This window comes from Orcinus orca, chromosome 1, assembly GCF_937001465.1.
Source record: "Orcinus orca chromosome 1, mOrcOrc1.1, whole genome shotgun sequence".
In the NCBI taxonomy this organism is placed as follows: domain Eukaryota; kingdom Metazoa; phylum Chordata; class Mammalia; order Artiodactyla; family Delphinidae; genus Orcinus; species Orcinus orca.
The window spans coordinates 46,668,635-46,682,612 of NC_064559.1; the positions used below are offsets into that span (position 1 = coordinate 46,668,635).

Consider the following 13,978-nt stretch of genomic DNA (forward strand, 5'->3'; position numbering starts at 1 on the left):
ATAAATGAATAAATAAATAAATTTATATTAAAAAAATGTATCCTAGAGATCTTTCTATATTTTTACATAAAGTGCTTTCTCTTTCTCTTTTAACGTTTGCCTAGTTTTCTATGGAATGAATGTCCCATAATTTATTTTATCTGTCTGCTATTAATGGACATTTAAGTTTTTTCCAAACATTTGTTTTAACAAAAATAATTTTGTATTTCTCAAATCATGAGTATTTAATAACAGAGATTTAGTTTGTCTAATCTGCACAGAGTCTTTAAATTTATTTTTTAAATATATAATACATTTTTATGCTTTAAAATCCAATATGTATAAGAAAATATTGTAAAAGGTCTTTTTCCCCTTCCTGTCTGTCTCCAACATTTCTGCCATAGGCAGTCTACGTTATTAGTTTCTTGTATATTCTTCCAGATAGGTATATGCAAGCAAGTATGTACATATATTTCTCCCTCTTTTTATACAAATGGTAGCATACTATACATACTGTATCTTGTGGTTTTTTTTTAATTTAACACTAAATCATGAAGATCTTTCCATACCAGAATTTAAAGGAAAATTTCATTCTTTTTTTATTCCCAGCTACAATAGTGTTCAATTTTACAATTGCTCCAAAATTTATTTAACTGGCTCCTTGTTGGACCTTTACCTGGTCTTCAAATCTTTTGTTTTTACTAATAATACTACAAAGAATAACCTTATCAAATGTAATTTTACAAGTGTACATTCTGTATGTCTGCATCTTTATTCCTCTCCTGTCCCTAGTTTCATCAGAACCATTTTTTTTTTGTTTTTTTAGATTTGACTTGTAATTTTTTTAAATGAAGAATTTAAAATATTTATGTGGACATTAATCTTTCCTTGTATGGACTCTAGATTTTTGGGGGGCGGCGGCATTATATTGATAATTAAATCGACATCTTTAAAACAAATCAGAAATCTAAGAAACTTTATAGTAAAATAAAAAAGAACCCAATGAACCTAGAGCCATATTCTTATATAAGGTATATATAGTGTGTACATGTTCTGTACATGTTGTTTACTCTCTTTTTTGTTCACATAAACATTGCAACATATCTTGAAGTATCATGGCTTATTGAATCATTATTACATCCATGTGGAGCCTCTAGATTTTGTGTTATGCTTGGAAAGGCTTTTCCTAATCCAGGATTATAGAAGAATTCCCTCATAGTTTTGTCCAGTACCTTTAAAATTATATTTTAATTTATCTGGAATCGATTTTGTATAAAGTTTGAGCTTTATTTTATTTTTTTCCAGATGGCTACCAGTTGTCCCAATAAAATACTATATCAGTTAAAATGCTTTCAGCTGTGATTGTAACCAGCGGAAAAACAGCTTAAGCAGTTGGTACATTTACCAAGTCACACAACAAGAAATCTGGGGTAGGGTTGTTCCAGAGTTGGTGAATTCAGTGGTTCAACAATGATTTCATGGACCCAGATTCCTTCCACATTTTCAGTGCGTTGACTTCATTCCTTTATTCAAACTGAAAATTGAGGGCTTTGTCTCTTCTACATTGTCCTCAAAACAAGGTTAGTTCTATAAGAATTCCATTTATGTTGATAATGATGCTTTTGTAGCACTGAGCATATTATTATCAGATTTGCAGAATATCTTTCACATTGCAAATTAATTGAAGTAGGAATCACATCTATCAAAAGTTTCAGCTATTGTGTCCAATACAAGAAATATGACATTGTCATTCTAATGGCTATGTATGTGACTTCCCTCTGGAGTGGGATTTGACAAAATTGGATACAACTTTGATGGAATTGGCCAAGAACTGCCTCAGCTCCTTACCAAATCCTGCAGCTCACGTGCCTCTGAACTTAGGCATCTGTTTTTCCCTTGAGTTACAGTGAAAGAAGCATCCCTGCTCCAGCCAAGGCCAAAGGCCAATGCTTCCACATGGCTGTGTATCTTCAGTTCTTCCCTTGCTCTCATTTATCATCAAATTCTTTCTCTCTACTGCACTGTTTCCATTAGCAGTCTAACATGTCTCTTGGTGCTCCAGTCTCCTGCAATCACCACTCCATTTCTCTTCCCCACTCCACAGAAAAATTTCTGAAAGCCAAGTTTAACTTGCTACCTTTTTGTCCTTGCCTCCCATTCCACCTCAACACACTTCAGTCAGGCTTTCATTACTCCATTCTCCCATCCCCACATTGATAAGAGACAGTTCCTATTAAGGCTGCCAGTGTAGATGTCCATGCAGTCGAACTCTTCTGATTTTCTTATGACTAGCCTGGTAGCTTTCTCAGCACCTTTTCTGGCTGCAGACCTCTAGCAATGCTCCAGGCTCTCTACCTGCACTCTCTCCTACAGCCACGCTTTAAATATCATCTATTTATGGATGACTTCCAAATCCACACCTCTTCTCCTCTATCCTGAGGTCTAGACTTATTTATCTAATTACCTTTTGGCATTTCCACTTAAGTGTTTAATAAAAATGTCAAACATAACATGTCTAAAGCAGAACCAATTTTTTTCCCTTCCTCCCAATTTATTCTTCCCAGAGTCTTCCCCATCACAGTAAATGGCATCTTCATTTGCCCAACTGCCCACATGCAATTATCAGCAAGTCCTATAGGTACTTAACAAAATATGTCTTTAGTCTGGCTACTGCTCTCCCTTCTCCACTGCTACATCCTAGTAGCCTGGATTACTAGGATAGTCTAATCAGTCTCCAGCTTCCTCTCTTTTTCACCTTGGTCCATTCTCCATACAGCAGCCTCAGTGATTTTTCTAAAATGAAAATTAAGTTATATGACTTCCCTCCTCAAAACTTTTTAAATGGTGTCTCATCACCCTCTGTGATAAAACTCCTTTTCCTGATACCCAGGGTTCTACAGTGTGTGGTATTTGCCCACCTAACCTCATTTTATCCCCTCTTCATTCCAGCTGAAGCACTATGGCTATTTTTCTTTCCATCAAGCACACCAAGCTTGTTCCCATTTCAGGACATTTGCACTTGCACTTGGAATATTCTTCCTCTTACATTTGTGTGGATATGTCCTCATCATTCAGGGCTCAGCTCACATGAAAGTTCTTAGAGTCCTGTGCTGAGTAATCTACTAAATCACTTGTGTCTTTCCCCACCCTCTGTCATTCTCCACCACAATATTCTATTTTAGTATTTTCAAAGCATGATTTATCAGGAACTGATATCTTATTTATTTATTGACATGTTAATCATCATTCTCCACTGGAATATAAATTATTTTGAAGGCAGAGACTTGGGCTATCTTATGCTCTGCTATATTCCCGTTACTGGAAACAGTTCCAAATGTTTATCAAGTAGTGGGTACTCGGTAAATGTTTGTTAACTGATTTATTACCCCATCTTTGTTCTGGGCAGTCACTTTACCTCTTCTGATCTCAGTTCCTTCAATATTAAGATGAGGAAGCTTGAAGAAAAGGATACCTGAAATTCCTTCTGGCTCAGTCTGCAATGACTATGTCTTAAAACCTACAGTAATTACAGGAAAAATCTTGTTGCATCAAAGATTTGTATCTACTGAAGAACATTCTTTTTTTTTTTTTTTTTTTTTTGCGATATGCGGGCCTCTCACTGTTGTGGCCTCTCCCGTTGTGGAGCACAGGCTCTGGACGCACAGGCTCAGCGGCCATGGCTCACGGGCCCAGCCGCTCCATGGCATGTGGGATCTTCCCAGACCGGGGCACGAACACGTGTCCCCTGCATTGGCAGGCGGACTCTCAACCACTGCGCCACCAGGGAAGCCCAGAACATTCTTTTTTTAAAATTAAAAAAAATTTATTTTGGCTGCTCCTGGTCTTAGTTGTGGCATGCAGGGTCTTAGTTGTGGCATGCGGGATCTTCGTTGTGGCATGTGGACTTCTTAGTTGTGGCATGCGAACTTTTAGTTACAGCATGCATGTGGGATCTAGTTCCCCGACCAGGGATCTAACCCAGGCCCCCTGCATTGGGAACGCAGAGTCTTACCCACTGGACTACCAGGGAAGTCCCATGAAGAGCATTCATTTATTCATTCATTCATTCATTCAACAAGCTTCTTCTGAGTGCTGACCATAGCCTGGTACTGTTCTAGGCACTGGAGGCCAAGTCATCGCCATCAAGATTATAGCGCATCAGTCTCAACAAACAGAAAACCTAGAAGGTTAATGCTATCCTTGTTCTCCAGCTGATTTTCTACTGATACTTCACTTTCACAACAGTTTTCTCAATTTTGCTTAGTTTATCTACACTGGGCTCCCTTTAAGTTAAAGTTATTATCACTATTACCATAGTTAATTTCCAAGAATTCTAGGATAAAGTGACATAATTTATGTGGCTATAACTTTAATAACACCATGTAAAACATAGGCATTAAGGCTGCAGATTTTCTGCCAATCTGATTTAGTTTTTTTTTTCTTTTTTTTTGATTTAGTTTTAATCCAAACGCTGCCATGCTTCCAAATTTAATTGCAGCTTGACTTAAACTAAAATTTTGAATTTTATGAATCTAATTTTTTAAAAAAGAGATTAATAAGGAACAAAATTTGTATATATTCAGGTCAAGATGTGCAGAGGACTGCTAATTCTCTTGCCAAAATTTGAGCCAGCTGGTTTTAAATTTGAATTAGAATGAGTGTATATGTAGAGCCAATCATTAATCAAATGTCTAGAATGAAAATAAATCACTTTCAAAACTGTAGAGAATGAAAAATGATTAAGAAAAGAAAAGCAAATTGTTATACATTGTGCTAACTGCCATTTGTCAGCACAGGCTACAAATCACTCATAGAAAGCAATGTCTACTTACATTTGCTTTAATCAATTATATAAAGAGGTATAGTATAGCTATATAATGTTTTAATATTGCATACAAGCACTATATTTAAAGCACTATATATTGGTCAAAATGTTTTTGGTTGGGAAGGAAGACAGAAATCCAATTCAGGGGAATACTTATTGTTTCATGTAACTGGGAAAGCCAGAACTCAACTAATGTAATGTCATCAGAGAATTCTTCTCTTTCAATCAGGGGCTCTCCTGGTGAACTAATGTTCACTAGCAGCTCAGGATTCATATTCTACCAGTTTATCAACCCAAGTGGAAAGAACCGGTTCTTTTTCAATAGCTACAATAGAGAAATCCTGGGCAATATTCTGACTGGCCCAGTTTGGAAACAAACTAACAAAATGTGCTTCAAAGGTCCTCACACTCCTAGATTACTCTTTTTCTCCTTCAAAACTGTTATTCTTGCAGTGAGCTGATCTTAGCTAAATTTTAGGAGAATGTAATCTGATTAAATTGATTCACCTTAAGGTATTTAAAATGATAGCTTTATCATTTGCAACTTATCAGTAAATGAACTGATAATTGGTACAATGTCAGAATAAGAAAAGGACTTAAGGCAGTGTGGATAAAGACAGTTTTAATCAGGTTCACTAAACCATGCCAATATAGAAGGATACATTCTTTCATACACAAGGCATAGAAATCTGGACATCTCTGCCCTTCTCCTCACACTATTTGTGAGTGCAAATATTTGGCGGTGTATTGGGAAGATGCTGTGAGAGTGGTCTGTCCTTGGTTCAGGCAATAAGAGATACATGGTAGAGAACAGAAAAGAAATAATAAAACTAAGTCAGCTTGTATTTTTTTTATCATCATGTACAGAAATTCTAAACAATATCAGTGATATAATATCCATCCCCACCTTGATGGACCAGTCCCACTGTTCCTGCATCCCCCTGGGGTTCCTTGCCAATACTTCCTCCCATCTCCCCATTCAAGCATGCCAGAATAGAAGTCAGAGCCCTGGCATATTACTTTTCACAACTATTGATACATGACTAGGGGAATTAATGTATTGGTGACTTGCATTGTAAAGAAAAGAGTGAACTGAGACTGCAAGAGGAAAAATTCAAGAGACAGTCCTTTACAAAATGGATTATAATTCATGTGTTATAAGCAGTAAGTATAATCTTGAAATATAAAATAATTGAATTAGCCCCTCAAATAAATTCGACAGGAAAAGTCTATTCTGGAAGAACAATTCATTTGTCAGCTGAGCAAAAGAAGCTTATAAGGAACAGCTGAATAATGCCAAATGTCTGTTAAACTAATTTAAAGGCAAGCATATGAATTTGATTTGGATCAGTGTCTGTCTTCCTTGCCATGTAGCCCTGGCCCGGGAGGGAGTATCATTGCTGGTCCAGCAGGTGGCACTCTTTTCTTTGTGCACTAGTACTAAACTAACAACTAACTTGTCCAAGTACAAGGTAGTTTAGAGTCCTGCCTTCAGAAGAACCCTATAATCTGTTTATCTATGGCAATAATATGGTTATAGATTTCACAAGGGCAACTATGCTGGTCTGGTCTTCGTCAAATTTTTTTCTTAAATCAAAGACTTGTTTTATTATGGTACACGGACTGGGACTGATGTGAGAGGGTGGATGTAGTGGGCAACCACTGCCCTGATTAGCATCAGATGTCCATCCCGATGGCCATGAATGTGCCAAAGGTGCCGCCGCTCTGCATCATGGTTTTCCTGACACCGCCCATCAGACCCCGACCCCGTATTCCGATCCTGAGACAGGAAAAGATGCTGAAGAGCGCCGCCGCCGCCATGTCCGCGGTGCAAACCATCACAAAACCCATCTTCACGAGGTGGAAGCAGCTTGGCTGGAACTGTGCGTAGGGACTCAAGGCCACCAGCATCTCGCTTGTGGCCTTGGCCACTTTTGGTCTTTGTCAGATTTGAAGATTGGTCCATACACATCTAACTACCCCATTGGGTCTAGAGTTTGTCATCTTTAGTTTTAAGCCTTTATCGGTTTCTACGCTATGTCTAAGGTCTTGCACAATGCTGGAGGTCTACATAAAATTGTGATGATTCATATTTGAAAAGCAGGTTGAGCAAAAGTAATGTTTCTCAATTAAAACAAAATATTTTTCTAATAAAAATTCCACACATTCTTGGAGCTTCTGAAACTTCCCCTCAAGAATCATTGATGAGAAGTTGGATTCCATCTTCTACATATTCTTTCTAGAAAAGATTTTATCCAGTTAATTTTCTACAGTTTGTATTACAAAAACAGGTTTTTGTGTCTTTCAAATATACAATTAAAACATAATGGGCACATTTTTTTCCCTTTCAAAATTGATCCTAATGTCCTGCCTCCTGGAGAGTGTGATTGCTGGTCACAAATTAAAGGTACTATAATAAGCACAAGAATAAAAAGAACTAACATTGATATATTAATAAAAGCAATTAATAACCAAACAGTAAAACACCTTTTCATTTATTACCTCTTACTACCATGCTAGCGTCATTTAGAGAGTGCTAAATATGTGCTAGACATATTCATATGTAATAAGTTCATTACATATATGATATCATTTAATTTTCAGATACCCAGTTTGAAGAAAAGAAATATAAAGCTTACAAACTTTATTTCCCCAAGTCATGTGGCAAGTCAGTATCAGAATGAGGATTTCTAAAGCTTTTACCCCTAAAAAAGACAGAACATATTAGAGTATTGCAACAATCTTGTTAGTAAGTGAAGGAGCTTCATTTAAAAAAAAAACAAAAATGGTTCATAAAATGACTTTCAATAGTTAACCCTATTTTGTACAACAACCTATAACAGATATTAAGATTAGGCCTTCTTTAGAAGTTGTACAAAGAGGAGAGGGGAAGAGAGTGTTAAGTAAAGATGGGAGAGGGTCAGAGACAAATTAAATTGATTTTAGAATTTGCTTATGTTTAGCACAATCTTCAAAGAAGATTATTCAATAAAGAACATAAGGAAATATGTTTTAATAAGCCTAATGTGTTTAATTTGCCGTGTGTGTTAAACAGGTAAATGTCTTTAATATATATAAAGCTCTTACAAATCAATAAGAATAAGAAATCAATAGGAAAATGGAAAAGTATAACAATAGCCAATTCAGAAAGGAACACATATGGCCAGAAAATCCATGGGAAAACTAATTAACCTTCTTGTTAAGAATTTCAAAATTAAACAATAGAACGTTATACCAATTTCAACTCCCCAAATTGCCAAATATTAAAAGGAATAATGAAAATAATAATAATAAATAATAAAAGACATGCCAAAGTCCAATGTGATTGAGGAGTAGGGAAATAGGTATGCATCCATTGCTAGTAGATAGGTGAATTAATTTACATTTATACAATGAACTATCATGGACCTATATCTAAATATTTAGATGGAAATATTCCAGATGAAAAATTATGATACAGATTACAGAATACATATAGAACATCATTTCATTTTGATAAATAATTATAAATAAATGTATATATAGTTATAAATTATAATTGCATATACATTTGTATGTAAATTTGTAGGAATCTACATCAAACTGGTAATTGGGGTTATCTAAAGATATTGATGTCGGGATTTGGGTGAATTTTCCAGGTTTTTTCTTTTTGTTTATCAGTGTCTAATTTTTCTATAGTAAAACCTGGTTACTTATGTAAATAAACAAAAGCAAGATTCAAAATAAAAGAAGCAGTATCGTGGTTAAGAGGATGAACTCTGGAGTCAGGTAAGCCCAGGTGATGGGTGACCTCGATAAATTCCTTAAACTTCTTAATCTTGGTTTCCTTACCTGTAAAATGGTGATAATAATAGTGCCTACCTCAGTGGGTTTTTGTGAAGATTAAATTAGACAGCTGATGTGACCTACTGTTTGTGCTTACCAGTCAATCAAATAATTACAGAGCTTATACTCGGATATTACAGGGCAGTACAAGGTACTTGGGGAAATGCACAGTTTGAGATTGTCCCTGCTCTGCAGGCAGTTAAATTCCCAAATAGACAGATGTCACTAACTCAAATGAGAACATGGCAAACAAGGGGTTCAAAGTTCTATGACATGCAAGGGAATCCCAAAACACAGTCACATTTTCAATGTGCTAAATGTCTATTAAACTAATTTGTTCCTTCAAAAAAAGGTAATTTAAATGGGCGAATTATATTTCAATTAAGATGTTAAAAAAAGGTAATCATTTTAGTATGTGAAACTTACCTGAAAGAAATGGTCTCAAGAGTATTTTAAGACCCAAAACACTGATGTGATACAAAAACTAACATTGTAAAGGAAATTTTCTAAACTAGCTGATTTGAATCATATGAAGTTGAATCTGGTTCATAAAGTTATTGAACTGCTTGGAGACTCATTTTAGTGTGTGATTAATAAAATGATTCCCACATAGGATTTGCAAATATTAAATACTATCACTAAAATAATGAATTCCTTAATTTTTCCTGTAAACCGATTGGGGAAAAAGAGCTTTATTCGGGGAAAAAAGGGAGCAGAAGTTCTTGCTTAATGTAACATCAGTGATTTTCAAGGTCCAATTAAAATACACTTTCTCTAGAAAATTGCCTCTTTGACCACTCTGTCCTTCTGATAATAACAATCCTAGTTTCCATTTACTGAACACTTATTATGTTCCTCGGAATATGTTAAGTGCTTCACAGACCCAATCAAATTTAATTTTGACTATACTATGAGGTAAGTGTTATTAGCTCCATTTAACAGATAAGGAGACTAAGACAGGTAAGTTAAGAAACTTGACCAGGTCACATGGCTATTAAGTAATCTATTAGGTTAGGATTCCAAGCTGGAACTGTCTGGTTACAAAGCTTGTTAATAACTACACCATACAAAGTCCTTCCTTGTACTTTGTTCATTCTGTGAATGCTACAAATGAGCAAAGAATGATAGATCAGTATAATCAGCCTTTTCTCAGTGTATTCCCAAATAAGAGCTAAAGAGCTAAGACAAGCTAAAACTATACTCTGGCAGGAGATCCAAACTAGTTTTATTTAATAACAATAACAGTATTCTGAGGCATAATTATAGCAATTTATATAATGAAAGGAATTACTACTCTGAGAAAATATACTTAATAGAGCCAACTAGAATATTGAGAAAAGAGTTGAGCATTGAATTGTTTAAATCATTGAATAGTTATCTGGAAATACTCTTTATTCACTGAGATCACAGCTTTCATTGACTGCAGATTCTTACATTTTATATTTCACGCATTCACTTATTCAGTAGCCGTCCACTGAGCACCTACTATGTGCTAGGTGTTGTTCTAGGCTTTTAAGATATATCAGAGAACATAAAATCCCTGTCCTTAAAGAAAAAAAAATAATAAAAAAGAAAACAAATAATTTTTTAAAAATCCCAAGAAACAACAGTATCAACAAAGACAATCCCTGACCTCATGGAGTTTCCATCTCAGTGGGGAGAGACAGACAATGAAATATATGTCAGATGATGCTAGGTGATATGAATAGAAATAAGAAAGGGTAAGAGGCAGAGAGATGAAGGCTGGTGTTTAAATAGGGGGTTAAGAAAAGCCTCTCAGAGGTGTTAGCATTTAAGTAGAGCTATGAATGAAGTGAAAGAGTTGGAGAGTAAGCCATGTGAATTACCTGAGGGAAGAGAAATCTAGGTGAAGAAAGAGCATGTGCAAAAAAGGCCCTGAGCTTGGTGAGTCCTAGAAGAGGCAAAAAGGCCAGTAGGGCTGGAATAGAGAGAGCAAGGGGGAGGGAGAGGGTGTGGTAGATGAGGGCAGAGAGGAAGTCCCGCCGAGTGTCTGTGACAGACTTTGTGTTTTTTTCTCTGAAGGAGGGAGACCAGTTAGGAGGCTATTGTAATCATCCAGGTGAGAAATGATGGGGTTGATAGCAGTGGAGGGGATGAGAAATGGTTGGATATTGGATGTATTCTGAAAGTAGATTTGAAAGGATTTACTGATGGATTGGAACATAAGGTGTGAGAGACTGGGTGTGAGGTATGAGAAATCTTTGTGCTAAAACGCTAGATAATTAACCTTGGAGGGAAAAGCCTTCAAAGTCCTCCACAGGCCTGGTTCTTGTGTGAACAGACCATTTGACCTTGGAGGTTAAGTCAACAGGAATCACTAAAATCTGACTGCTAAGAATAGGAAGAAATAAGTGGTGACCCTTCTACCAAGCTGGTTCTTGTTTGGGAGAAGCTGCCAAGCTAAACAGTGGTTGTGGGAAAAGAACAAGTGCACTTTCTAATGAACTATTTCTAGTTTGCGGAGGGGAGGAACCGAACCTAAAGATGTTAAGAGCAGAGTCTGATCAAGGCCCAGCCTTCGGTTCTCCCTAGCTTTTTCCATTTCCCTCTTTTTTTCCCTTCATCCCCCACTCCCTCCTTGGTCCAACTTCTTGGCTGCAGGAAGGGACAGTTTACCACTGGTTCTCAAACGTCAACAGGCATCAGAATTACGTGGAGTGCCTGTGAAAACAGATTGCTGGGCTCCACTCCCAGAGTTTCTAATTGGGGCGCCCTGTGTGTGTGTGTGTGTGTGTGTGTGTGTGTGTGTGTGTGTATGCGCGTGCGTGTGTGTAGAGCGGTAGAGAGGAAAGGTGCCGAGATTTTGCGTTTCTAACAAGTTCTTAGGTTATGCTTGAGAAGAACTGTTGCTTCCGTACCGGAGAGGAGGGCGTGCAAAGCAAGGAGCTCTGGAACTCCACCTCGTGAAATGTGAGGGGGAAGGTTCCAGCTCACAGAGGTTTCCAGTCACTAGGGAAATTGTCCTCTTACCCCAAGGTGAAAATAAGAAGCCAGAGAAGAGAAGAAGCGGGAAGTAGTCCTTCCAGACCAGACATCCCCTCGGAGCTTCCCAGTGAAACGAAGGCGGGAAGACAGCCCCGGGCCAGCCCACAGATCCTCAGAGGGCGCGGACCCGTAGGAGGCGCCCGAGAAGGCCGCGCCTCTTGGAGGAAGTTTGCCCTTTAATTGCAGAGCTCAGATCTCCGTCTCATCAACTTCCAGGAGCGGGCAGCGGGCGCCGACGGGAGTGTCAGTCCCTCCCGCCCAGGGACTGGGTCGGGCAGCCGCGGCGTTCAGCGTTCTCCCGCACCGTCGCCATGGGCGGCTCGGCCTCCAGTCAGTTGGACGAGGGCAAGTGCGCCTACATCCGAGGTACGCCCGCCGGGGGCTTCCCGGGAGCGCGACGCCCGTCCGCCCGGAGCCTTGCGCCAGGCTGGGCCCCCGGGCACTGGCCCCAGAGGGGGCGACCCGACCGGCGTCCGCAGCGCCCCTGTCCGCCACGACCCGCTTTCCACCGGCGTGCGCGGGGATGACAGGGGCGCACGGGACGCTCAGCCAGGGTTCCCGCAACCGGACGGCAGCTCGGCCTGCGCGCCCTGGCCCGGGTGGGGTGCGGGGCAGCCAGGGCGAAGGGGCTGAGGATGCTTAGGGAAGCGCCGCCGGGCGGTTGGGAGACGCAGGTGAAGGTTGTGGAGAGGAGGACCACCCAGCTGCCTCCACTCGGGCCGCTTCGTTGTCTGTTCTGCACATCCCGCCCCCCGCCCAGCAACACCTCGCCGTCCTGTACTTGGCATTGGACTCAGTTCTGAGCTCTTTCTGAACTTGCCGCAGAGAGAACAGTGGGGATGTCCCCTCGCTTCTAGAGATTCCCCTGGGGATTCCCGGCATATAAGGCAGAATTTCCCTGGCCTGGTTTTGTAAGACGCAGCGTCGGCCACAGCTTTACTTGAGCTTCATAGTGTTACTTGTGGGATGATTTCATCAGAGGCAGAAAGGACAATGTCATCAGGCCCCCAGGTTGTGCGGTTCCCTTCTCTTCCCGGAGGTGAGAGGTTGGGGAAAACCGAAAGAGGAACACTGGCATATTGGGTAACAGTTGCTAAAATTGTTTATGGGGAGAAACTCATTCGAGAGCCTTTCTGGAATATAGTGATACAGTAAAGAGTGTGAGGCAGAAGAAAACAAAACCCAAACTGAGCTGCAACTGCAGGAAATCATGATTCTTTATCTCCTGGGTGTAACTGGCCTCTTTCTCTTCCCTCCCCCGCAAACCTTGCCGACAACCACTACCTAACAGTTGGTTATCTTGTGAATTTAGTTTTTCTGGCTTTAGAAATACCTGCTAAACTAGGTATTATACTCTAGGTTTTACCCTAATTCTGCAAAAAAAAGGTCTTTCTGGTACCTCTTTCTGGCCCCTGAACCATTTCCTAAGAGGAAAGCATTTATTTAGTGTCTTTATTCCAAATTTGCTTTCAGTCACAACATTTAAAACCATTTAAAAAGGATATCAAATTAGGGCACTTGAGAGCAATTTAACTGATTTTCCAGACTTCTGCTCTGGTGCTTTGAGAGGTAGAAGATCATCAACAACCCCTACTGTCAGGGAATAAAACTTGGTCAAGTATCCCTTTGCTGTTGTTTATTTAAAATGGGGAAAAGATGGATGATTTGTTTATATGAGAAAAAGAGCTAAACCAAGTCTGCCTTAATCTTACAAATTTGGCTACATGCTTGTTATTTACACCAATGGTTAGGGGACTGAAAGAACAATGTACTAGAACGTTGTGAGAAGGGGCTTGCATTTAATTATTAGCAAAATATGTTTATGGCATTTATTTTATAAAACTTGGTTTCACTGAAAAGCATAGAAACATCAAGTTGCAGCATGGCCTCTACGGTAATCAGTGGAAGTCCCGCAATGTGAGGGGGTTAACTTGCTTGAAGAAGACTTCATGGTTATCATGGATGTTGCTGCAGACGCAAGCATTGTACTCATGTGATAAGAAAATGTGTTACCTTTTTCATTCTGAAATTAAATTATGACATACAAAAATATGAGCTAGCTAGTACACAGGAAGGACTTGTAATAAATGTATTCTGAATGCATAAAACTATAAGCAGATTGTGTGACAGTCATTATATCCTCTAGTCTTGTTCAGTTATATCTCCTCATTATTTGTTTGGGAGGGCACTTTCAAGGTATGTAGGGGTGGAGGGAAGAGAAGAGTTAAAGTTAGAATACCTCCAGAGAAAATGAGAAGTTGCCTCATTTGAGAATACTAGTCTTGCCAAAAAGAGAAAAGAGCACTGGAAAAATGCATGGTGTTGTGAATTGTTAGTGCATGA

General features: G+C 39.0%; 2 protein-coding genes across 4 annotated transcripts in view; one reads left to right on the plus strand and one right to left on the minus strand.

Annotated features, from left to right (window-relative positions):
• Positions 1 to 5,411: 5,411 nt before the first annotated feature.
• On the minus strand, positions 5,412 to 12,571 carry LOC117203444 (reactive oxygen species modulator 1-like). 2 transcript variants are annotated; one of them, XM_033437972.1, is made up of 3 exons: positions 12,417 to 12,571; positions 7,444 to 7,509; positions 5,412 to 7,043 (listed from the first exon to the last, which is right to left on the minus strand). In XM_033437972.1, exon 3 carries the CDS (start codon positions 6,713 to 6,715, stop codon positions 6,482 to 6,484), a length of 234 nt encoding a protein of 77 aa, XP_033293863.1. In that variant the 5' UTR covers positions 6,716 to 7,043; positions 7,444 to 7,509; positions 12,417 to 12,571; the 3' UTR covers positions 5,412 to 6,481. The 2 variants fall into 2 exon arrangements, with proteins under 2 accessions (XP_033293863.1, XP_033293862.1); XM_033437971.2 differs by lacking the exon at positions 12,417 to 12,571 and adding an exon at positions 11,621 to 11,815.
• Positions 11,818 to 13,978, plus strand: part of NIBAN1 (niban apoptosis regulator 1) — a 160,910-nt gene continuing 158,749 nt past the window's right edge. The window contains exon 1 of one of the 2 annotated variants that reach the window (XM_033437970.2): positions 11,818 to 12,001. In XM_033437970.2, the coding sequence (XP_033293861.2) occupies positions 11,947 to 12,001 (55 nt within the window). In that variant the 5' untranslated portion in view covers positions 11,818 to 11,946. The remainder of the gene's footprint in view (positions 12,002 to 13,978) is intronic. The other variant, XM_004275226.3, reaches the window with a different exon arrangement.

Coding starts and splice junctions, on each gene's coding strand:
- LOC117203444 (XM_033437972.1), bottom strand. CDS start 6,715: ATGCTGGTGGCCTTGAGTCCCTACGCACAGTTCCAGCCAAGCTGCTTC.